The 24,603-nt window shown below is 34.9% G+C and overlaps 1 protein-coding gene across 3 annotated transcripts; it reads right to left on the bottom strand.

Annotated features, from left to right (window-relative positions):
* Window positions 1-733: 733 nt before the first annotated feature.
* Window positions 734-22,424, bottom strand: SLC35B3 (solute carrier family 35 (adenosine 3'-phospho 5'-phosphosulfate transporter), member B3). 3 transcript variants are annotated; one of them, XM_010573230.1, is made up of 9 exons: window positions 22,149-22,424; window positions 20,687-20,808; window positions 18,606-18,760; window positions 16,950-17,057; window positions 12,123-12,220; window positions 9,211-9,303; window positions 8,692-8,803; window positions 4,292-4,361; window positions 734-1,327 (listed from the first exon to the last, which is right to left on the bottom strand). In XM_010573230.1, the coding sequence occupies exons 1-9, from the start codon at window positions 22,347-22,349 to the stop codon at window positions 1,198-1,200; spliced, it is 1,089 nt and encodes a 362-aa protein (XP_010571532.1). In that variant the 5' UTR covers window positions 22,350-22,424; the 3' UTR covers window positions 734-1,197. The 3 variants fall into 3 exon arrangements, with proteins under 3 accessions (XP_010571532.1, XP_010571531.1, XP_010571533.1); XM_010573229.1 differs by having other exon boundaries at window positions 1,239-3,170; XM_010573231.1 differs by lacking the exon at window positions 9,211-9,303 and having other exon boundaries at window positions 1,239-3,170.
* Between the last annotated feature and the right edge of the window lie 2,179 nt (window positions 22,425-24,603).

Raw genomic sequence — 24,603 nt, 5'->3', positions numbered from 1 at the left:
CGCAAAAGTTATTATGATCAGCCTACATAGCAACTTTGGGAAGGGTTAACCAACACCCCAATCAATGTAAGTGCTCTTACACAAAAAATGAAGAATTTACAGTTACTTTGTGGCCAAGCCCTTAATTCATATTTCATAGACAACACAAACCTAACATACATATACAGTACAGAAGATCCTAAAACAAAATTTTGTAATAAGAACACTTGGAGGTTTTTAAGGTTCTCTTACTTGCATGCACTATAAAGCTATTAAAAAAAACCCCCACAAACAGCAATTCACTGAAACAAAGGTTTTCTTAATGTCTCAATGAAAGCAGGAAACTGTGCAGACCATGACAGGTGGCAAATTATGAAGTACTCTCACTTGTGTGTGCATTTTCTTTAACACACTTACATAGTGTTGATTAGCAAGTACTAAACTCACATCTATGAAAATAAAAATCTGGCTTTTAAATTTATGCTATTAACACTAAACCTACCATATTCATTTGTGTATAAAAATAATTTTTTAAAGTATACCTGTAAAACAAAACATACATTTCTATAGTTAAGAAAAAGAAAATTCATAAAAAAATAAATCAAAACTTCCCCTAACGTGTGCTCCATTAACTCAGCCTTGTATACAACAGAGAATAAATTAAATGGTCAACTGTGAGCACTACACTCTCCAGAGAGAGAAAACAGAGACAAAATGGATTATATAAAGTTTGGCAACCTACATACTACATTTGAATTCTAGTCAGAAACTTTGGGAGTGACTTCTCATCTATTTGTATAAAACAGATGCCAAACAAATTATATTTACTATGACTTTCTGCATGTATGGTAGCTTTCATGTAATTTGGTTTCCAGAAGTTCAATAAAGTTTAGCAACAGACAGTTTACAGATGGCAAAACTGAGACTGAAAAATTGTCAAAACGATGCTCAAATGCTAATTACCAAGTTCCACCAAGCTAGTGAACAGAGCAGTAAGTGTTCCATAATTACTTGCTTTTCAATGGTTCAAAAACTATCCCTATTTTAAGCTTGACAGGTAAGTTAACCTCACTGGAAGAGAAACTTCATTTAGTGAAAAGAATGCAAGGAAATGTAAGAGTTGATAAACATTACAGGGAAAGAAACATGTATCAATCCCCTTGACTTGGTCAAATGCACTCTTGCATCAAATTTGAAACTGTAACCCTTTTTCATATCTTACCATAAAACTCTGGCTGCAACATGAAAATGGAGAGCCATGGCAGGCCATCCTTCTCTTTCAAGGTGTACATGTTTGTCAAATTCACACCTCTCTACCTCATCCAGGACACAATCAATCATGCAGCAGCTGGGAATTTAAAAAACAAAATTGTCACACGCAATAAATTCTCCTAACTTGGCAACACGGGGTGTATATGGGTTGAAAGGCTTTGCTGACACACCAGAATAGCTTGACTGCTGGAAACAGTGCAGTTACATTAGCGCAGCTCTCCACTCCACTTATTTGTCCTGTTGTGCTAAGATGGCTATGTTATTCCGTGTTCTATTTAATAACATACGTAATATGGCATATGCTAGCTACCAACTCAATAAGCAAAGTTTAAGGCACATTTTGTGTCTGTGCTTTGATTACAAGCTCCTTGGAACAGCAATTCTTCCTAAATGTCTGAAAAATTTTTTGCACATTTTTAACACTTTCATAGACTAGTATTTTTGGCACATGGCAATCCTTTGAGATATTTCAATTCTTTGTATATTATTCCTGACCATACAATTCTATTACCCAATTTACTTTTGTCTAAGTTGAAAGGACACATACCAAGATGCATCTAAGGGACACAACAACAAAAAAATCATGACCACATGAGAACAATGAACTGTAAGGTGATTAGTATTTTTAAAGTGCTATTGTTAAATATATAAAATGAAAGAGATGCAAGTGATTCAAAAGTGAGTTGAATATGAACATATGGAGAGATAAATGGACTTAGCCTTCCTAAATTCACAATGAAAAGACAGACTGGTAGTAAGTACATTGTCTTCTCCTGTCATTAAAGAAAGAAAATTGTAATCTGTACCCTAATCCTCTTAAGTTCATCGCAGGACCACACACAGGCTGACACAATACACATTCCATATACATTAGCAGATGCTGTTATTCTTTACTCCAATATTGAAAATGAAGAGTTTTGATTTGATGACGCTAATTTAGAGGACTTCCATGTCTCTTTACACCACAATGATATGGAGGGCCACAGGCCACTAAAAATTTTGTATTTCACAACAGAATAAGCAAATAACAGCTTCTTACATCATTGTTTCAATCATGACTTTTTCATTCTGTGTTCTCAACCTGTTCAGGCCTAAAAGCACATTCCCCCCTTGTAAATGCATGGGTGTTGACTGCACAAACTCAATCTCATTTCTGTTACTTGCAAGCAATAATCAAAAGAGTAACACCATAAAATTTCCATAGAAATTTCAATTATTACAATAAATACCAAGTTCTGTGATGATTTAATCAATAACTTAAAAAACCCCAACATTTTTATTTAAAATGAAAAAGAGTGACAACATACCATATTCTAAACCTTCCACGTTTAAAACTGCAATTTGGTCAACCAGTTGCTGATTAGGTTCCATTAAACATTAATACAGTATTACATTTAAATTACCCCGCCTAGACAATTAACAAAGAACAACTCATCTCAGATCAGCCACATGGCCAATATTATTAAAATGCCCAAACTGGTCTTCTACTGTGCCCCACTTGGAGTGCAGCTTCTCAGCAGTTTGCCAGGAGCTGCTGTCCTTCATTGCCTGAAAATGCCATCGGACAATGGCCTACAACACCTTTTATGATGAATTCAAGTGCTCTGAAGAAAGGGCTCACAAAAATGTGCATTTATAGCAATCTGCAAGCAGACAATGTGCCTTCAGCTCCTTTGGTTTTAATAATGTTCCCTTTGGAAAGTGAATCAGTTGAAGACTGTTCCAATAAAATAATAAGTCATAGTGTAGACAAGGCATAAACCACTGTCTATACAGTTTGTGATAACGTCCTTGTTTTCCTTTCTTCCACACTTTTTTTCCAAAGACCATGCAGTGAAGGCAATTTGATTTTATCCATATTCTTACTGTAAACATTAAGAAATATACCAAGGACAACCAGTAAGCCTGACCACACGTACCTATAAAGGGAGGGAGAGGAGGAGGAAAAAAAAAGTTACCATTAGCACTTCATCTGTAGCGATTACATACCAATATTTGTGGATTAAATAAAAATAAAGCCCCTACATCAAGTAGAGAATAGCTTAAGGAAAAACACCCCCACAAATTAGCGTACTCTGAGAAAGAATTTGCTTGAATCTTTATTATTACTATACTTCCAGTCTTCCTTTTCCCATCCTGGCTAGAGAGCTTATTAAGGTGCATTTATAGTTAAATAATAACTAAACAGTAGCTGTTCTTTCTCACATGAATAAAGTAGTCCTGAGGTGTTTTAGTATGTTTTTGCTTCCTACGGTTATGAGCACTATACTCTCTATTACTGGTCCAAAATGTGTTCTCACTCAGTGTCTTATATCCATACTTCCCAGTGTAAGCACTTTTTTGTTTCAGCTCTCCATTATTTTAAGCATCAAGAGTAAATTCCATTTGGGCATTTGGCTGTAAGCTTTGTTCTTAGATCTCAAATAAATTTATACACAGCAATAAAATTGAATACTATTTTGTTTCAAACCAGAAGCAATTAGTATCAATATAGCAACCTAGCTGCATTTTTCAATGTAAGCTCTTACTTGAAATAAAGAAAAAAAAAAAAAAAAGGAAGAAACCCAAGCTCAAAAAATCTTGCAGTTTAATACATCAAGATAATAGAAGCTTGTAGTTATTTAAAAGGGCTAGCTAAGAACTCAAACCTGCTCATAAAAGGGGAAAAAATACTGTAATGGAGAAAGTACCTTCCTTTAGCCAAATCTTCCTCCACAGAGAAAGTACCCCATCAATTTATTAAATATCATAAGCACTAGATATTATGCAAGAATTTTCTTAAAAGAACAACAAAAAAAATGCCAACACATGGAATAGCTTGTCTTCCAGACCTTTAGAAAAATGGAAACTATTTTCTCTAGCATGATTAGCATCAAGCAGCCAGTCAATATTTACAGCAGATTGCCAACATTTGTAGAAGATATGAAATGAAAAGCATTAAAGCCTGAATATGATTAATTACTGTTGTTATATTTCCATGATCAAGAACATGATTTTTTATAAAATATATAAAAACTCATTTAAAACCATAAATACTTACTGTAATGTGAATGGCTTTGCAAAAAACAAAAAAGAAAGCACAATGGTCATTGCTTTTCTTCCTGTTGTTACTGCAGAGGAAAACAAATATTTACTTAAGAATTCAGTTACAGCAAAAGAACGTAATATAGGCTTCAATATTAGTAGATAACCTCATTACATAATTAGGTATCTGGCTAAAATGATGATCATCCTTGGTGCAAACACAGACTGCAAAAGCAGCAGTCCAGTGCAAAACAGCACTAGAACCATACGCTGTTTGAAACAAGTACACTGCGTCGGTAGTATCAGCTCCAGCCATAGTATCTGCAGCAGAGAAACTTCCAGAACAAGACTTGCTATTTAATAAATTCACAATATCTTAAAGCAACAAACAATCCTTGCAAGTAACTGATGGTATAAACTAATCTGTTAAAGCAGAAAAAAGTGGTATCACTGTTCGGATATACCAAATCTCTTGCCATTTCCACCTCTTGTTATTACAGTTCAATGGTGTTTTGGGCTTTATTTTTAAGTGGAATGGGATAATCATCTTGTTACCTAACAGTGCAGAGAAATGCAGTTTTGGTTAGAAACCTAAGAGACCAAGGATGTCCAACTTCAACGACTGCATTAGGAAGTTTTCATCAAAACCATTAAGAGACATTCTACATGTGATCTTATCACTAGAAGGAATCAAGGTAGTAAGAAGAGTTGAGAACACACTCCTGTTACCAAAATGGAAGTAAACTATCTGTTTGGGTTACTCTCAAATTAACTATAGTGCCAACAATTATTTGAACAATTACAATCCTATCCGCTATGAATAAAAATACAGTGTTGCTAGCAAATTGTGTACTGGGAAACTTGCATGGTTTATCACTGAAACAAAATCAGTAAGTGAGTAAAAGTTACAGAAAATGTTTAAAAAGAAAAAAGTAACAATGCAGCCAGGCACACAAGTTTAGCTATAGAGGTTAAGGGCCCAAGAAGGTAATATTTGGTATGACAGTGCAGGCTTCTCACTTAAGAAAGACCTTAGTATAATTGTCTGCACCTAAAGAAAACTACGTTTTTTATTAACAGAAAATATTTTGCTTACCATGAAGTACTTTTTACTACACCATACTGGAAAGCCTTACTTGTATAACTACATCCACATTAGTCTTACTGTAACATACTGACAAAAGTGACTAATGACTTCTGATGTACTTTCACGCTGTTTATGGCTAGTAAAGCAAGCTTCATTCTCCTCAACCCTCCCCCGTAAACAAATATTTACTTAAAAGCATGTTTTGTAGTGGAGGAAACAGCCTTCACCATTGCTTCATCTGCTCCAATCTCAACTTTTTAGTAACAATTTTCCTTACATTTTAAGAAATCTATGAGCATCAAATGAAATTATTTTCTATTACATGAAAAATTAAAGGGGAATGAAAAAGAAAATTGAGTTTTAATTAGAAAACAGTTTACAGATGAATAATTTAAAAAATGGTTAAATTACTTCAGTTTTTCTAATTACGATTATTTCTGTTCTTTCAAATCAGTTATTAATTAAAATATTTATGTAACCATTTCCTTCTAAATTAAGTGCCTTTTCTTCTTTTTCCCAATTAAGTCTGATAATTTCTCATTCTGCTAATAGAAATACAATTTTCATTAAACTCTTTCACCCCACTCCCCTCCAAGAAGGGGGAGGGTGGATGGGGGGTGGGAGGGACAGTAATGAATGCGGTATTCTTCCAAGGCACAATAAACATTTTCACATTGCTACAGGCAAGACAGAAAGGGCTCAAGTGTTAGGATTGTCAAGGTCAGGCATAAGAAAACCTGGGAAGGGTTTGCTATTCCACAGCATTTTAAAACATTTTTTAGCACAGTAAGACTTTTTTTTTTTTTTTTAAAAAGCTATTTTAATACATGAACCAAGGCACTCATCTGGGCCAATTTCCAGTCAGGAGACGTACTGAACTTTGTTAAAAACAAACATGAAACAGAAGTGCTGCAGAGAAATAATTAACAGGAAAGCAGAGCATGCAATTCTCAGGTCAGAAGACAATTGTCTATATTTTCTTCTCCACTGCTGCGAATGAAGTAGAGCATCACCTGATGGAAAGCAGCTTTTAGGGGTAGAGGGAACAGAGGAAGGTAGCTCCATGGCATCTTGCTACACTTCCCCGCAAGGCCCTTGTGACTCATGTTTGCAGTTTAAGAAAAGGTAACCTGAAGAAGGAACGAGCCTGGTGTAACTGTTCTTGATAGACTACTATAACTACTATAGAAATGATAGAAAAAGCTAAATGGGCAATGGTTGATTTTTGAAAAATACACTCAATTTACATTCTAAGTTCGGAAGCAACCATTTTCTACAGACAAACAATTTTACATAGCAGCTGCATATAGTAATGAGTAATAATTTTAGGGACAGCCTGAAAACAGGTGTACAGGAAAATGACGAAAAATGATCAAGTGTCAGACTTTTCCTTTAGTGTTGTTAGATACATGAAAAATGTTAACATTACAATTAACTGCTGTTAAAATGAACAGCAGTCATTTCCCCTTATTCCAACAGTTGAGAATATTCTGATATGTAAACACTTCAGTCACTTGACTTTTACAAACTCATAATAATACAGGTTAAAAGCATTCACTTGTAATACAGTTATGTCATTTGGCTGTAGCTAGCTTTGCCTCACCCATGTAATGCCATGTACTAAAATATGCCACAGCCTCACAAATACAGATGCAAGCCACAATGAACTAGTACAAATAATTTCTGAACCACAATTTCTGTTGCATCTGTCTTACTAGTGATTCCTTTGATTTAATCAGATTCTATACTGCTTCTTCCATTAAGGATATCAGGCAGACAAAGTATCAATAGGCTCTGAACACACTTCCTTCTCTGAAGCTATACAGTTGCCCTTCCACACAGAATTTGTTTAGTTTTAATACTTTTCATTGTTTCTAAGGCACACATCAGCCAATGCATTACTGAAGACCAAGCATAACCAGATGACATTACTTCCCAGTACAGCACTGAGACTCATTATACTCAGTGACTCCCTTACTCACAGAGAGCCAATCTCAGCTAGTAGGATTTCAGTCTCTCCATATGATTTTTCCAGATGACTGATTACTCAACACGAAGAATATGTCCAGTTGCATAGGGGATAACAGTCAAGTCTGAATATCTCTAAAGGCTGAAAATCCATAATGGTTGTGAGTGCCTCTTGCTTTGTGTCCTCCTTTTCCTCATCCACCTGGACATATACCTGGAGCATGTCAGCACAGATAGGTCTGACTTGCATTTATTGCTAGGAAATTATTATATTATTAGGTGAAAACACCACGTGACAGAAACTTTTTATTTGTGCATGTACTAACACAGGAGCAGACAAGATGGTATTTGGTGACTTTCTTCGCCTGGAATGGATTCCTGTAACTTTTGACATACTTTAGGGACTTATATTGTTCCACATTCACGTGTGGCTGGCAGATACACCAGTGAGTGGCCCAAATCTTCTCAACATATAACTCAGAGTTCTTTACATTTGTTTCTTCTGACATGGTTGATACAGTCATAAGCTGTACTAAGCATTTAACAGAAAACATGACTGCTTCCATTTTTTGTGGGACGATTATATCGGAAGTCTAGAAGATGATCTGAAAGACTAGACAGAGTCTGCTTCTGTCATTAACAACAGGCTTGTACCTGTCCCATGAATATAGGCATTGCAATTTAAAGATAATACAGCAGCTGTTACACAGCTCACCAGAAGTTTATTTAGTTCAAATCCTGGCTTCCAAAACTAATACATGTCCTTTATTCCCTTCAGTTTAATAAAAAGAACTGAGAAGACCATCACAAAAGTCAGCATTTGTTCCACTTAAGTTCTTTCTGAACTGAGACTGAAGTGCGTATTTAACATTGCTATAGCGGCGTTCCACTGAGAGTGTATGGACATTCAGAAGCTTTGGGAGGAGTTCCTTCATTCTTTTTCTACCAATACCATTTGTTGGAAATCTCCAGAAATTCTGCGCTTAGAGACTATGACACTGCCTACTATACCTTACTGGAACATCCTTACTTTTCCTTCCATATTTCAGATAATACCTGTCTTTTCCTTACACTTTGCTGTACATTTCCATTGCAATTCCTCTGTTTAGAACAGCATTGTTTCTGCATTAAAACACAGCACAGGCTATACGCACAAGATTACTTAACAGGCTCTTCAGGGTTGAAACTGTGGCACAGAAAGAACCAGGAAGATCTCAGACGCACACTACTGGTGAAGATCCATGCTACACAAGCCACAATCAGTCAGCACAAAGAACAGAAACAAATATAATAGCATATAATAGAATAGGACTACTTTATGTTTTTATACCAAAAGCAGTAAAGATATCATTTGTTCATACCTGTTACAGCCAGAAGGGCACCAAAGATTTTAATCAAAGCTAGAACAAAGGATATGCCAAAATACCCAGTCAGGGAGAAAAGGAATGCATAACCGTAAGTCTGAAGTGGATGCTGCAACAACAACAAAAAAAGCCTGTTAGGAAAATGTAAAACAAACCCTGAGGTATTGCAAAATGACATAAAACTACAGACTTTAATCAACTGCTTGAGCAATAATAAGCTGTTCAACAATGCATTCATGCAAAGATCCTCATTTAATTTTAGTTAAATAATGGAAAAATAATAATGAAATTATAAGCTTATAAGTCTGGTCCTGTGATTTTATTTTAGTTTTTAAAATGTTACCCTATCTTATACATCAAAGACTGTAGCAACTTGCTTAATATATGAATTATACAAGTTAAATGGTTTATGTGACAAAAATACAACTTTAGAGAAGTGGTGAGATTTTCTAAAGCATACAGAGCAATGTTTTCCAATGAGGTTCTTCATTGAAAAAAGGCAATCTTTACACCTACCTTTGAGCAAAATGTTACTGCAGGGCTTAATCCACTAGTGCATGTTAATCCAAATAAAATATACACGAAACCTATTGAATAGGAATACAAAACCTAGAATAGTTTAAGAGAAAATAATTACCAGATCATACTTTACAAGAGTACAAAATTAAATGCTTTCAAATACTTGGCCCTATTAATATGTTCAACTTCTCAGAGTTGAATTTGCAGCGTTTGAAGATATTTTTACTAGGATTTCTATAATAGCTGATGTACAGTGAAAAAGTGTTAGAGACATTCTTCCTGCCCACAACTACATAAAAGTAGTTTTGTAAGCTAGTCAGTTAATAATATCCCAAGGTCAATGCTGACTGTGGTAAATCCTTTAAATTCAGGATTTCGCAGCCTAATTAAAACTTCACACAACTATGTAATTTAATAGTTTGAATAATATGTTAAATGTATTTTGTTTTCTGCTACTTATCCTGCACAGTAAAGATCCATATTACATTAAATGTTCAAAGGGTAGCATGTAATCATCACGAGCTGCCAGAAGTGTCACCTAAGTTTCATCTGTGTCACTTCAGTTCATGTACATGGCGCACCTGCATTACGGTTGTAGAATACAAGATTTTCAAATATGACCAGCTCTGGCCTAAGTTCAGTACTCAGAACAGACTATACTCAAGCAAACAGGTAAGCTCTTAATTTTGCCTGTACTCTTATTTAATTCATAGCTTCATCCAGCAACAAAAGAATCTTCATCCAGCAACAAACGAATCTTCATCCTATTATTTCCCACGTAGAGGCAACAATAGAAGCTGGAACTGCCCATCCAACCATCCTCCCATGCAGTGGGAAGCATTCAGCTGTTTGGCCAACATTTAGTGGCCTTTTCTTGTGAAAAAGGGAGACAGTGAGCAGAACTATTCTACACATTACTAGCTAGAACACTCTGATCTCCTACACTTTAAAAACTCAGTGTCAATTACAGGCCTACTTGTTTGACACAGGTTTCATGAATTGTTTTCGTGTTATACTATCCCAATTATTTGCTCAATTATTAACAATTGGTAACAATACAATGAGACAACAGAACACATCACTGCCCTACAATAAAGGACAACGAATATATATATTCAAGAGCAGAACTGCTTTCAAATTCTTAAAAAACCACCACCTGATCTTCAGAGCTCTTATTTTAGTGTTTATATACACAAAAGTTCATCTCTAGTTCTTCATTTGCCTCTGCATCCAACTTCTCTCCCAAACTACCCAAAGACCTCACTTTTCACAACCAGGAATGAGCACTACATTGCTAGTTCCTTGTTAGGCAGTTTGATCTAAGTCACTTTCTTAGAATCACACACAAAGCAAAATCAGGTATAACCTTCAAGAGCAGTGTTTACTATTTCAGCCGCAAGACATCTTTTTCTCTTTTCATAATTGCTTAATCCAGGGCAAGTTCCAAATTTGGCAACAAAACAGAGATCCTGTGGATGACAGGTTCTTTTCTTACTGAATTTTATTTCCAGATCACTGTCCATTAAACATGATCTCTGATTCAGAAGATGTCTTAAATTTTTACCCACAGTCTCAAGCCTAGAAAAATGATTTCTGAAATTCTCCTTGTATTTCTGCACTGAATTCTCTGAACAAAATCCTGAAGTGTAATCTCTAGGCCTCAAACAAAACCTTTATATCCTTATTCACTACAGTGATTCTCTACAAGTAGTATGAGTATACAATACGAAGACCAACATTTGTTAGACTAACGCAGAATAAAAAGCAAAGTTCTGGAGATAACAGGAGCTTCATAAGTAAGGCAGTTAACAACTGTCAGATGACTGTTGGCAAGATGCAAAGTGGGCAAGAGTTACAGATTATACTTTGTTTTGAATTTCAGAGATTACAGTTACAGAAGGCTGCATTGGGTCAGGTGAGGTCCATGTAGCCAAAATCTCTGCCTCCAGCAGCAGTCAACACTGAACACCAAGAAAAAGTACAAAAATAAAAACAAGAATACAGTGACAGCGTTCAGGTATATTCTTCCACGTTCTAGAAACTTGCAGCTCAAACTCTTGAGCCAACCTAAATCACTTTCAGCCTTAAAGGAAGCTTCCTTCTAACTAATTTATTCTCCATTTATGAAGCTATTCTCATAAATGAGAAACTAGATTTTTTAGTTAAATGTCAAATATGCAAATTAAATTTCAATTTTTTTACTTATGGCATATTCAAATAATGTTTGTTATAAGAGAAGATTTTCTTGTATTTACTTGACTTTAGAGAAAAAGATGCCAAATTCAAACATAAGTTTTGTCTAAAAAGAAAAAAAAGTCAGACCATATGAACAGATAATCTGTGTTCCAAATATGTATATAAAAAAATAGCGAGCAAGACTTTTTCAAAATTTTGTATTTCACTGAATCAGGAGCACACATATTCACCCATTCTGAAAGTCAGAGTTTTACGGATTTCAAAAGCTTCAAAAAAGGCTGCCTCTCAAATGCTAGCACACTCTAGAATTAGAAGTCTAGCAAGCAAGAAAAGCAATGTGTTCCATGTAAACACATGTTCATCTATACCAGAAGAACAGTTTATATTTTGCAGGGTTTAAGTGCATGATCATACAGAAAACACCCTGTTGATTTCAGGCCTGCAGGGTAGACAAAGATATTGTTACTAGAAATGAGTATTTCTGTAGCTGCAATATACATTTGAAGTTGCACACAGAAAGCAGCACCCTTGAAAGGTTAAAAAACAAAAAGCCAGCAAAAGCCCCCAAACAAACAAACAGAAAGCCCCAGGAACAGCACACCAAGAGCTCTTTACATATGCAAAAGAAAAGCTGATTAAGTTTCATGTTTTGTCATTGTATGCCTTGTCTCTGAGAGAACATGTTCTTTTAAAATTGCAAATCTGGTATTTACCATTTCTGAATTAGAACCATTGTGCAACTTCATAGCTTTTTCCTGTACATTTCCTATAACTGCATCTGCGCAGAGGGCAAGGGATATTAGGACCACACCTAATATAAGAAAAACAAACAAAAACCTATTCAGAATATTTATCAGCAGAGTAGTGACAAAAAACCCACTCTGTACTTCTCCTGAAAAAAAAATATCTCAGGAGTAGAAAAATAATACCACCACCCCCCATATTCTAAATGTCAGCAAAACTATTTCATTATACCATTATAAAGCAGTGTCGACCCCCACTCCCTCCACCAGTTAACCCCTGAGCACTGTGTGTCTCTAAGCTTGATAGGAACATCTGGACATTGCTATAAAGAAGCCAGCTGTGGTTTTCATAGTAACAAGAGTGAAAGAATGTCAATTGCATTTATTAAGGTATTTTTAACGAAGATAAATAACCAAAGAACGTACTCTTTCGAGTAGTTAATCCTAGATTATTTTTCCTGACAAAGGCAAAGAGAAATGTTAGATGTAGTGGTAAAACAAATGCAAGAGGATTCACAATGGAAATCTTTCATTACTGAAATACTAGTTTTAAAAAACTACTGTTCAGGTACAAAACCCGTGGTTTTCAGGTTACCATATTTGTTCATAACAAAGTCACTACACAGTCAATAATGTAATCAGCTTTCCAATAACAAAAATTAATAACTCTTTATCCATGCCACTCACAATTCATTTCCCAACCTCCAAACTTCAATTCTTTTACAACTGTAGCAACTGTTGTATTTAATGATGCACACAGGTTGAAATACCACTTTTTCTAAGTGTACATTACAGAAGGTATTAGTCATCAGAATCATGTTTACTGTCTGGTCTAGTCTTGGTTCCTTAAAATACCGTGTCAGGGAAGAATGAGGAATGGAAGACTAGAAACAAGCAGTGTTATGTTTTCTTAATATTGTTCTTATGTAATAATTAGAGGTCTCAAAAAAGGCATTCTGATGGACCAAATGGAGTATAAGCTCCTGACACAGGGAAAAAAAAATCCCAGCTCCTAGGATTTTCAGAATTGAAAGATTTAACTGTTTTAAGACCAATGAAGTTTAAGGTGGCACCTCCTTGGCAAACTTCTGGATATATGTGAGCTTCCAAACCAGCATTTTTAGTTTAGGAACCATTTCCTTTCCCAGGCTAGACTTATGCAACTGAAGCAACAGAAAAAGACTCTTCATTATTCTAAGTTATCAGGCATTGGAAATGACATGATAACCTGAATAATATTAGTTATGCTAAAGACCACAGTATAGATATATTAACTACATGGCTTCAACTCTGGTCCAAAGGTATAACAACACCTCTAGCTCAGCAATAGCCTTGCTACAGATCACTTCTGTAAAGTTGACTGAGCAGGTCTCCATCTGTGTTCCCCATCATGCTTGTTGCAGCAGTGCTTAATGGCCCAGGCACATCACTGGACAAATGCACGGGTTCAACACTGGACTGAAATGAAAAGGTTACCTGGAATCTGAAGTGCAAGTGCACAAGGAAAGGAGAAATGTAGGGACAAGACAAGTGTTAATAGTATGTACATACACAGTTTGGAGTAGGAAGAGAATTGTTCCACTCATTGTGATAGCGCTGCACCTGCCAAGTAGCAGCAGCAAAGCCATGAATGAGACCAGTAACGTTATGTAGTATGTAAAGCATAAGTAAAAATGATTGGAAGTACTGATCCTAAATTTGTTCCAAAAGAAATTAAACCTGGAGGTCTTGCATCAACAGACTTGACTGAAACACTACATTAGTTTGTATTTTACACTATTAATGTGATGCTTGAAGTCATTAAAATATTAACACTGCTTATACATTTATAAGCTATTGGATATTTACGTATCCTCAACAATACATTCTCACACTTGCAATCCCCACCACAAAAATGTGTTATGTTAGACTAGTGAGTCATTTGGAGTTTACCTGACCATTGAGACCTCTTTAATACTCCACATTTTAGAAGCCTGCCATACATAAGATTAGAAGGCACAGTAGAGGTAGCTAACCAAGTAATATCATCTTAACAACAGTGAAGCTAAGGACAAAACACCTCAGTCTGCAAAAGACTAACCTGTACTGGTACAACCAGTCTAGGGTGGAAGAATTTGCATGCAATTGATATTTTTACTGTCTTCACTGAAAATAATTAATTTCCACTTGCACCTGTAATGCCAGAACAGCAGAAGTTCCCATAGCACCAATATTTCATGACTGTCTCCTCCTGCACACGCTTCTCTTCTGGTTTCTCTTTTGGAAGTCCTGTATCTATTATTCACAGTGGTTTAGGATATCTACCACTACCTCTCCAATCTGATAATGCTAGGAGATGCTTTGAGCTCTTGGCACCAACTCCCATCTTGAAAAGTATATCTCTTCCTTAGCTACAAATATGTACCTGTTCTGGCAGGAGATAGTTTCTGTTTTCTTGGCTGACCTCTTTCATGTGTAAACAAAATCTGTGTAGATTCCTATTTTGGTCAAGCAATACTGAGATTAGATTTCAATAGCAGGAAAAAAGGAAAAAAACCCAAATCCAAAACCCCAAAACAGACTTGCAAAATCGTTCATCCAGATAGTATTTTACATCTCTTCATGCTCCATTTTTAGTATTTGCATCAGAAAACAAAGATTATGTGTTTTGTTTAACCTCACAGCATAGTTTTGCTCTCTTAGAACTGTGAAACGTAAATGGCTTTCTTCTTATCAAGTTAGCAGAAGTTCTGTGAAATCATGCTAGACTCATACTAGTTTGCATGGAAACAGTTCTACATAAATGTGCATAAATCACTGGAACCAACTCAGGAATTTATGGGGCAGTACATAAGCAGTAACATAACACTGCAACTTTAGAAAACAGTAATTCTGAAGTTTAACATTTAGTTTGCTGCTTATGGTTTTGAAAGTTTTAATATCCTTAAATACTTCGTTATTTCTTTGAAGATCCTCTATGAACATACAAAATTAAATTCTGCCTCTCTGCTTTCAGTTCTTATTCTGTGATTTACATCAAGAAAAGTGTAATTATTCAAAAGAATATACCATTTTGCAAAGTAAGCAAAGTTTTTAATAATTCTTATCACTGGTTTTACACTTTGGCAGCTACTTATTTCTGCAATACCAAAAATCAGTACATTTCTTGAAGGAAGGGTCCATTGATCTCCTAATTCATCCAAGAAATGGAAAAATTCCACCTTTCCCACATGAAAAATTTCTTCTGGTTAAATTAAGTGACATGGGAATGAAACAAAACAGGCAAGAGGGAACAGAGAAAAACAGAAAGAACCTTCTCGGAAGGTGAGCAGGAGAATTTTGAATCACCTTCCTAAGGAGACATCCAGACTTTTGAATTCTAGTTCTATATTCTGTTTTCACAGAACTAACTTCCTCCAAATGATAGTGCTTGAAGCTTCGATATATACAGACTTGAAGTGTTAAAAATAAATTAATAATGAAACACAACCCTGTTTATTCTCTGAAGACATTTAAAATTTTTTTATCTTGTGTTTTGCAGATCTTTGAGGGCATCAGAACTTCACTACATTTGCTGCACTTTAGCTTATCCCATACAGTTGAAGAATCAACTTTCCCAATCTTTTCAGAATTAAGTCATAGCACATATTTAAAACCATTCAAATTTTACAAAAGGAATATATTAACATGTGAATGCACTTAGAGACTATAGTAAAAAATAGCTGTAATGGTTAACATAATCTATATATCAGAAACACTAGAATATCATTACATGCTTACCAACATCATACTGTACTCAAAATGTTTTTTTTTTCATGTAGCCACCCAGTGATACCACACAAACACATTAAATGCACAGCAGTTTACATAATTCACATATTTTTCTGATTTCTTCCACTGCCAGTAGCACTAAAATTACATTAAAAGGCATGAGAATTAATTTATGAGCAAAGCAAAAGACATATACAGTTTAGACATCACAAATTGATCATTACTAACACTATATGAAATCATACTTTGTGAGGACAAAAAGTCTTTTCCGTAAAATTGAGAATTTATCATTACTTTTAGGAACAAAACTTTTAAATCAGTGCCTTCACTATTAAGAAAGAAAGGTTTCGCACTGAATGTCTGTCATAACAGTTGTGGTAACTAATCTCAGAATTTCAAAAGAAGAATACATTAAAAGTTGAATATTCAAAAGCTTTTCAAGGTTCGGTATTAATCCAAACACTGGCCAAGTAAATAGCATGGATTTTATGAATAACCAATTCTCCCTTGTCATTTGAGAAAGAAATTCAATGAAGTTTTTAAACCCAAGCAGGTTAAAATCTTTTCTTTGATTCTGATTTTACACAGTATAGAAAAGTTAGAATGTGGGCACTCCAACTAAGAATTACAGCAAATCTGAGTGAGACCGTGAATTAATATAAAGTAAATGGTTCTGAAATGGAAAAAGACATAAGACCTTTTAGAAAAGACAACTAAACTTTTGAAGTTTTAAAATCATCAAACCGAATTTTATCACATTTATTTTAACATATCTACTGGGAAGTTAAGTATTTCTTGAGAACAAGCATAAGACATTTCAACCTAAAGGGTGGAATTTCCAGAAAATTTAAGAACCTGAAAACTAACAGAATAAAGGCCTCTTCTGCCACAGATACAGTTCTACTAGTGCAAAGCTACAATGAAACCTGCATTTTCCGTACGATACCTGAAGGCACTCCACCAAGAACTCTCAGAATTTCTATGGAACACTTATTGTAGGAAAAACCCAAGCATTTTGTTAAACTCTAACATGTAATTTATCTTTACCTGTCAAGTTGAAGTTTGGTGCAACTGTGCTGTCAGCTAAAGTAAACCATATTAATCCAAGACTCATACATAGGGCAGCAGACACATCTGCAATATTATAACGTTTTCCTACAAAAGCAATACAAACAACATGAATGGACTGTTAACACACTCAGAATTTAACATTTATCCTGTTTAGCAGATTAGAAGGCAAAGGAAAAACTGTTCCAATGTCATTCTTTTACTTAAGCAGAAGACTTGATGCTCTGGCCTTTCATGACGGGAATTAATTTCTTCTACAACAGCAGTTACTAACATGGAAGAAGATCTTAACAGATAATATCTAATTCTTGTGGTCAGTTTTCATTTTACTCCTAATGACATAAAGCACATCCTCCCTGACAAAATACCATCTCAGCAACTTCAGGACAGCCTAGATGTTTTCTTAAGATTTCTCCCTCATGCAAGACATTTTGGCTGCCTTTATTGATTAGAGAGAAGTCATTCCCAAACGCTAACAGATTATTTGCGTACTTTTGGAACCCTACATTGTCTTTTAGTTTGGGAGAGACGGGATGTGGAGGGGGGTAGAAAAATGAAGAGAGTAGGGAAATGAAAAGGCAGGAGTTAGTATATCTTGTTTGAAATAATATACTCATTTCCCAGAAGCTGTACTTTCAATATAAGCTTCCAAGGGAACATTTTTGAATTGAGAATTTTAACTGAATTTTTAATAATAATAATAATAACAACAATAACAATAAATCGCAGCTTCTGAGAATACAATGCTACTACAACACAACATAAAGTTTCACAAAGCTTTAAAGGAATACCAGTCTCTCTGTATTAAAATGATACAAAATAACTACTAATAAAAGGTAAATACTGTGCGTGCATGGACATATGTAAACTTGTAACCTCCTCTGAAAGTTCAGCTTTCTATTGCAACTAGAAGGCCAGAATTAACTACAAAACCAGAAATAAAACATTCTAGATTCTGTTCCATAACACTTGCCCATGCAGAGCTTTAATGACTTAATGAATCCTTGTGTATTGAACTTCTATAATATACTTAAGTCTTCTAAATCCAGAAATACTGAAGTATGTTTCTTCACTTAACTATAGTCTTTATCTGTTGTTCTCCAGACCCCTTTTTATGTTCTTGGAATATGAACTATGACTTTAGGGCTAGTCAAAGATATGTAAAGTCAGGTGTATATCTGATTAAACATTTATTCAAAATTCAGGAATTTTAATTAGGAATTTAGGAATCAAGCTTTTCAAGCAAGAAGAGTAGGGACTTCTTTGGGAATCATGGCTGGATTTTTTTTTGTTTTCCATTTCAGTATTGAAAAGGTTTCATTTATGAACTGATTTGGTTTAGGAAAAAAAAGTTATATTACTTAAAAATTAAGAAAGCCTGCACAGAAATGAAGATTTGCAAGTGACCTGTACAACTTCCTTTTCTCCCCACATTTTCTGTTCATCTAATTCTTTTTGTACATTTTCTGAGAAGATGCTTCAGAAATTCCCATTCCTTCTCCTATAGGAAAAATGCTACCTGTCCCTGTCTATCCAAGGGCCTCAGCAGAATTTAACAAAGTACAGGATTCCATACACAACTGCCTCCCAATGAAACAACAAAAAAAATTATCTAATAGCAAGACTAACACTTACCTTGTATAAAAACCCCGCCTATCATAACTGGAATCAGCTTACAGCACTTGAAGATGACTTGAGTAGGGTAATTCAGATATCCTAAAGAGGTATTTGACAAACCCATAGTTCCCACTGTTAAAAACGCTATTATCATGTAGGTTTTGCCAGGAATTCTATAAAATATAAACATACGCATCTTGGTATTACAGACTCATCTAGAGGAGATTTAGCTTGGAAAATTTAGATAAAGGAATATGTTTGTAATACAACTTGACCATCTTTCTCACTGAATTTCATTCCGAAATAGAAATTTAAAAGCTCACATAAATGACTGATTTCAAATTTCATTTCTTTCAATTACTGCTAATAAACAGTATTCAAATACAAGACAATAAAGACTTCATGACTCATGAAGTATTCAAGCAGTAATTCTTTAACCTCCTTCTGAGAAGGTATATTATTTACAGAAGAATCAAGACAAAGGCTTCAGGTTATTTGTCAAAGGAAACACAAAAGAATGGTATACCAAGATATCCTGAATCTTAGACCTGTCATGGTCACTGTGTCAATTTTTTTGGTGAAGTTTTCACATGAACATTTACATATTTTGGAATGAAGAAAGTTGAAAAAAAAATACCATTGTTTTATAAAACTCAGCAGAACTAAGAGAGAAGTGATTCAGATATCATGAATGGAGGGGCTTGTTGAACATTTTCAGATGTATTGTTTGCAATTTCATGAAATTATCACCTGACAGCAGATGACCCAACAGTAATTTTTAGCAATCACTGTGCTCACTTTCTGAAGTGATTTTTTACAATTATTGTTGTGCATATGTTCAGCTATTTTTTATGCATAGTCAGAGCCACATTAAGCAACATAAGGAGATATCTTGCTGTAACTCTGTCTTATCTGTAACTCATTATGTGATGTAGGCATACTCCGAGGCATGCAAAAAAAATTTAAAATTTAAGAAACAGATTTCTGCACAAAAATCAGGAAATAGATTTTTTTTTTTTTGTCTACAATAAGATGCTTAGGTTAGAAAATAAAATGTAAAATATATTTAAGATCTGCATTTCCAACATAACTTACTTACAGGGTCATGCTCTGTAAGCATTAGCAACTATTTGGTAATCAAAACCTAAATACTAGTTACAGAACACCCAAAAGGTAACAACGCAATATTATCTGATGCATCTCAAAACGTTAGATAACTTGAAATATAAGCTGTCAGTGCTCACAATAAAAAGAATGATTTATCAAAATTACGTTATTTGGGTAAAAAAGAATTCTATCACCTAAAATCAGTATATGCACAATCAGCCAAGGTTGACTACAGGTAAGGAAAACTAGTTATGGTCAACTAAGACATAATGCTTCAAAGCAATTTTAAGATTCATGTACACCATGACAGCCTCTATCCAAGCTTCCAGAGGGCCTCAATATACAGGAAGCCATAGAATGGCCACACTGAGTCAGATCAAACTATCCCATTATCCACAGGATTCAAAACAGCAACAATCTCCTTGGTCAACTGCAGTGAAAACAGAATAATTTTATGGCAGGGTGTTAGGAGTGCTATCTTAAATGAAAAATGCAAAACCCAAGCACATCCTTTGAAGCAAACCTACACAGCCACATGGCAAACAGAGAGCAGACCTCTGACACTCTCCATGATGCATAGCATGTTAGAGGAACCTCTTGCTGAGGAGGTACCAAGGTTTGAGAGGGAAAGGTATTCAGTGACAGATGGTTTCAAGTGCTGTGAAGTGCAGTTGACCCTGTTCTAGACACGATAATCCCAAGTAACACATAGATGAGTCAGTCTGTATCAGCTACCTTATGGATAGAATATGCTCTGTAAGTGCGACAGAGTGACAGTAGAGTCAACAAGACTATTTACAGGTCTGAAATCTAAGCAGGTGCTTATAAAACATTTTCTAATATTGTGCAATAAATTCACATTATTTTAACTATGTAACTGCTACCAATGCCTCACAGTATTCACATTCAAACAACAGAAGTTAAATTTACCATAAATATCAAACGCTTCTAGTTTGATGGACAGTGGGTAAAATGCTTGGAAAAACACATACCTTCTCCTTTTGTCCTGAATCAACTGCAATTCTATTAGTCCAAAAATGGAATAAAATCCAAACTGCACTAAAGTGAGGTACCAACCAAAAGGTTTAAAACCTTCCACTGAAAATATCAATTCCTATAAAAACAAAAACCCACCAAGGTCACATACATACACCAAAATATTAACTCAAAACAAAATCAACAGATTTTTTTTCTTCATGTACATCCAAATCCAGCCTTTGCAGCTGCTGGTTATTAACTAAAATTTACCTGCCATACACAACTTGCAAAGTATTGAAAAAGACAATTCAGGTTCTCTAAAATGCAATGAGAAAATTTACTGCTAGTGTAAATCCACTGAAATTAATGGATAGATTCATCAAGGGAATATACTTGATGCATTAATATTTATCTCAAATTACAGACGGTTTCCTGACTGCTTTTCAGTTGGTTTTCAGTTCATTTACTTCAGTAGACTGTTTTTATGCAGAATGTATAAATAGCTCACAATAAATTAAATGCAAACTTTCTCTAACAGACATATTTACTGCTAATTTTCATCTCTCAGGAATGGGCATCTAATATTTTGAGTGCCTACATTAAACATCATTTGTGATTTTATAAATTTGCAGGCTGTAGAACATCCAAAACCAGAGCAATTTGTTATGGAAAAATACATGCACTGCATATAGAATTATGTAGATGTGTCAGTTATAGAAACAAAAGGCTACCTAATATTTTCCTTTTTGAGATTCTGCTTTCAATTACCAATAACTCTTTGGAAGTAACTTTAACAAACTTCTCAGCTGTTTTTGAAAATTGCATTGGAAACATGGTGATTTTTAATCATTAACTTTTTAAATCACTGCTTTATTGAGAAGACTCATTGAACCTAAAAAAAATTTTAAAAAGGAACAGAAATGTAGCTGCTCAAGCTAAAAGAGAAAAGGTTAGCAGGAAGAGAAATGTTTAACTAAAATGGCATAAACATTATGCTTCTGCTTAACAACCAACCATAGCACATGTTTCAGCTCTGTCCTGAAGGGACAGCAGAAAGAACAATAGGCTACTATTACTGTATGGCACTCGCAGAACTCAAGGAGATCCTAAAGGTTTCAACACCAGTGAAGACTTACATGTCAGTCTGTATGGTTCTACAATTTGTTTGTTTTCAGAAGACTATGAAATCACACTTAAAAAATACACATTCAAAACAATATTGAAAGGTATATCTTGCACATAGAAGTAAAAGATCAAGTTATGAAAGTCTAACTGAACCAAACCTTATAGGCACATGAACTATAATGGAATCTTACATTATACAATTACTTACTGCTCTTCAATTCTGAAAGCTTGACTTTGTAATCAGTTTCTATTTTAAATGCCCATACGTATTAAATACATACAATATTATTATGCTATTGAAAAAGAAAAGGGGTAGGAAGAATTGGCCCAAGACAAGTTCATAGTGTTTACCTGTAAATATCCATAGATTAGATAAAACATAAAAACTCCAGAAACACAGATGAAAAATTGAGTAGGTTTGTTAAATCTGCTGAGATTCATGCCAAGAACTACAACATCATCTACTGATTTGATATGAGGAGACATAGTTTGAGATTTGGAAGGTACACTGATGGAAATGTATTTTCTTGATGAAGTAAATTTCAGATCCATGATTCCTAGTTCGTTGCATTTGGTGCTATTGTTATCTTCTTTCTGCTCTTCTCTTTCTGTGTGTCCTCTGTCTGAAAGCTGAAAGAAATGCTGAAGTCAGATAAGATACAACATACAGCCTTCCAACAATAACAGTAAACAAATGTGACATTGATATGGAAAATTATAAAATTTTAAGTTTTGTTGGATTATTTTTAATTCACAAATTTTATTTATCTTTTCTGATGTCCAAAGTTAACATCAGTTAATATCAGAGGCCAACACTTTGTGAAAGCACTTTTGCTTCATGTGGGAGGTGGTATTCCTACACTCTACAAAACAAACAAACAAACCCCAAAACATCAGCAGTAGAAAACCAGCTTCAGTTTCATAATAGCTCAAACTAGCCCTTTTATGTCAGTACTTACAGGACTGACTGCTTGGGAGACAAGTGATCCCCATGATCAAATCACAATGAAAGAACTGGTACTGAAGCACTGTGGTTCTGTCTATTTTACTTCATTTTGCAGTGAAATATACCAGACTAGTCCACTAGATGGGAAGTCTTACTAAAAACTACATGTTTGAGCCTAAGATTGGTCAGAAGTGTTGAACTGGAAGAAGTTATCTCCTCATTCTCACATTTACTCACTATTTCTCAAACACTTCTGAGGAAAAGAACATGAAGATGGAAACAAGATTAAGAAGCCAGTCTCAGAAATTAGATTGGTTATCTGATGAGGTCTGTGGTATGGCAATCTTTTTAATATTAACTACATGCAGCCATTTCCACATGTAATGGGAAAAAAAATGGATAACTGAAGCCTGGAGAAGGACTTTATCAGCTTAGTAGATTAAGAAGCAAATAATTCTTTTCTCCAGCTCAGCAGAGAGTATGATGTTTGAGGCTTTTTTTTTTTCTTTTCAGCCTCAAGATAAAACACACTGGTCAGTCAGTTATCCCAAGATTTCTAAGTGTAGGTCAGCACCTAGTTCAGTGAGCAGTCAGTAATTAAATTCTGTTTGTCTCAACTACTCAGTTTGTTTTCTGCAGGTCAAAAATATTTCTTCTCATCATACATGTATAAAAAACGCTTTTCCCTGTTTTTAAATGGAAAATGTGCTAGTATAAAAAAGCTAGATCATGCAATAATGTAGTAAATGTAATCTTCATGGACAATGGTAATTTATTATGCAATATAAGAAATTACATGTTTAGCTGAAAAATGAAGGATTAGTATAAAACTTGCAATGTGGTTATGTTACCTTTTTTGATACAACCTACTATCAAGTTGGAACAAGACTGCTATTAAAGTTCTGAAAGAATACCTCAGGGACTGTAACAGGAGTTTAAAGACTATAATAATTATTTGTGTTTAAATTCAGAGCTCTTCAGTTGAAAACCAAAAGTGAGAGGTAGAAAGCTTACCCTTGTGGATTGTTAGCTAATCCCAAAATGAGGTAGCCATAAAAAAAAAATGGAAAAAGTTTAAGTACACTTTTTTCAGTAAAAACAGAAAAGTACCGATGTCATGCAATGAGGCACTAGCAAGCCTTCATGTACAATATCATACAGAGTTCTGATAACCCTCAAAGACAGATTCAAGAGCAACTGCAAAAAAAGCTTATCAGGCTGGAGGAACAGATTGCCCATCTTATGAACCAAAATAAGATGAAAGCATAATTTGTCTAGCCTACCAAAACCCTGATGAAAAGAAAATAGACTTGCTTTCAATAAAAGTATCACAGGGGTTACCACTAAGGAGGAAGAATCATTCTAATTTTAAGGACAGTAGAGTAAGAGCAAATGGGCACGAAGTGATCATGAACAAACTTTACTAGAAACTACCTTTTCATCCCTAGACTATCTGTATTCTAGAGCAGCCTCAAAATGAAAGAAGGAACAACTGAACTCTGTTTAAGGTGAAGTTTATGAAAGCAGTTATGCGGCGCTGTTAAGATTGGGTATGACGACTGAGCAGTCCCCTTTAGTCCTGTGTTTAGTGTTCCACCACTATGGAAAGCAGAATAAAGGTTCCTGTAGAAGACACTCAGTGATCCTTACTTGGTCACTAAACCAGGATATGAATTGCTACTCTTCCTAGAAGAACTGCATGCAAAGTTAAGCCTTCCATGTTCAAGCCCAAGGAACAAATCACCATGAAGGAAAGAATGTATTTAGAAATCAATCTATCCATTGCTGACTTCTTAGCTGAACTGGTATTTTCATTGCGGCCTGTTCAGCTCTTTCCTGTCCAGTGTACACTTCCTCTTA

Source organism: Haliaeetus leucocephalus, unplaced genomic scaffold (assembly GCF_000737465.1).
Source record: "Haliaeetus leucocephalus isolate CR32 unplaced genomic scaffold, Haliaeetus_leucocephalus-4.0 Scaffold373, whole genome shotgun sequence".
Lineage (NCBI taxonomy): Eukaryota > Metazoa > Chordata > Aves > Accipitriformes > Accipitridae > Haliaeetus > Haliaeetus leucocephalus.
The sequence above is the reverse complement of the archived record's forward strand: the minus strand, read 5'-3'. Positions and strand labels throughout refer to the sequence as shown.

Bases quoted from the DNA above. Each gene is read 5' to 3' on its own strand.
- SLC35B3 (XM_010573229.1), bottom strand. From the start codon at position 22,349: ATGGATCTGAAATTTACTTCATCAAGAAAATACATTTCCATCAGTGTA. The intron at 17,058-18,605 runs GTAAGTGTTAGT...TTGCTTTTGTAG, and splicing joins AGGCGGGGTTTTTATACAAG to GAAAACGTTATAATATTGCA. The intron at 4,362-8,691 runs GTATGAACAAAT...TTTCCTCTGCAG, and splicing joins TGCCCTTCTGGCTGTAACAG to TAACAACAGGAAGAAAAGCA.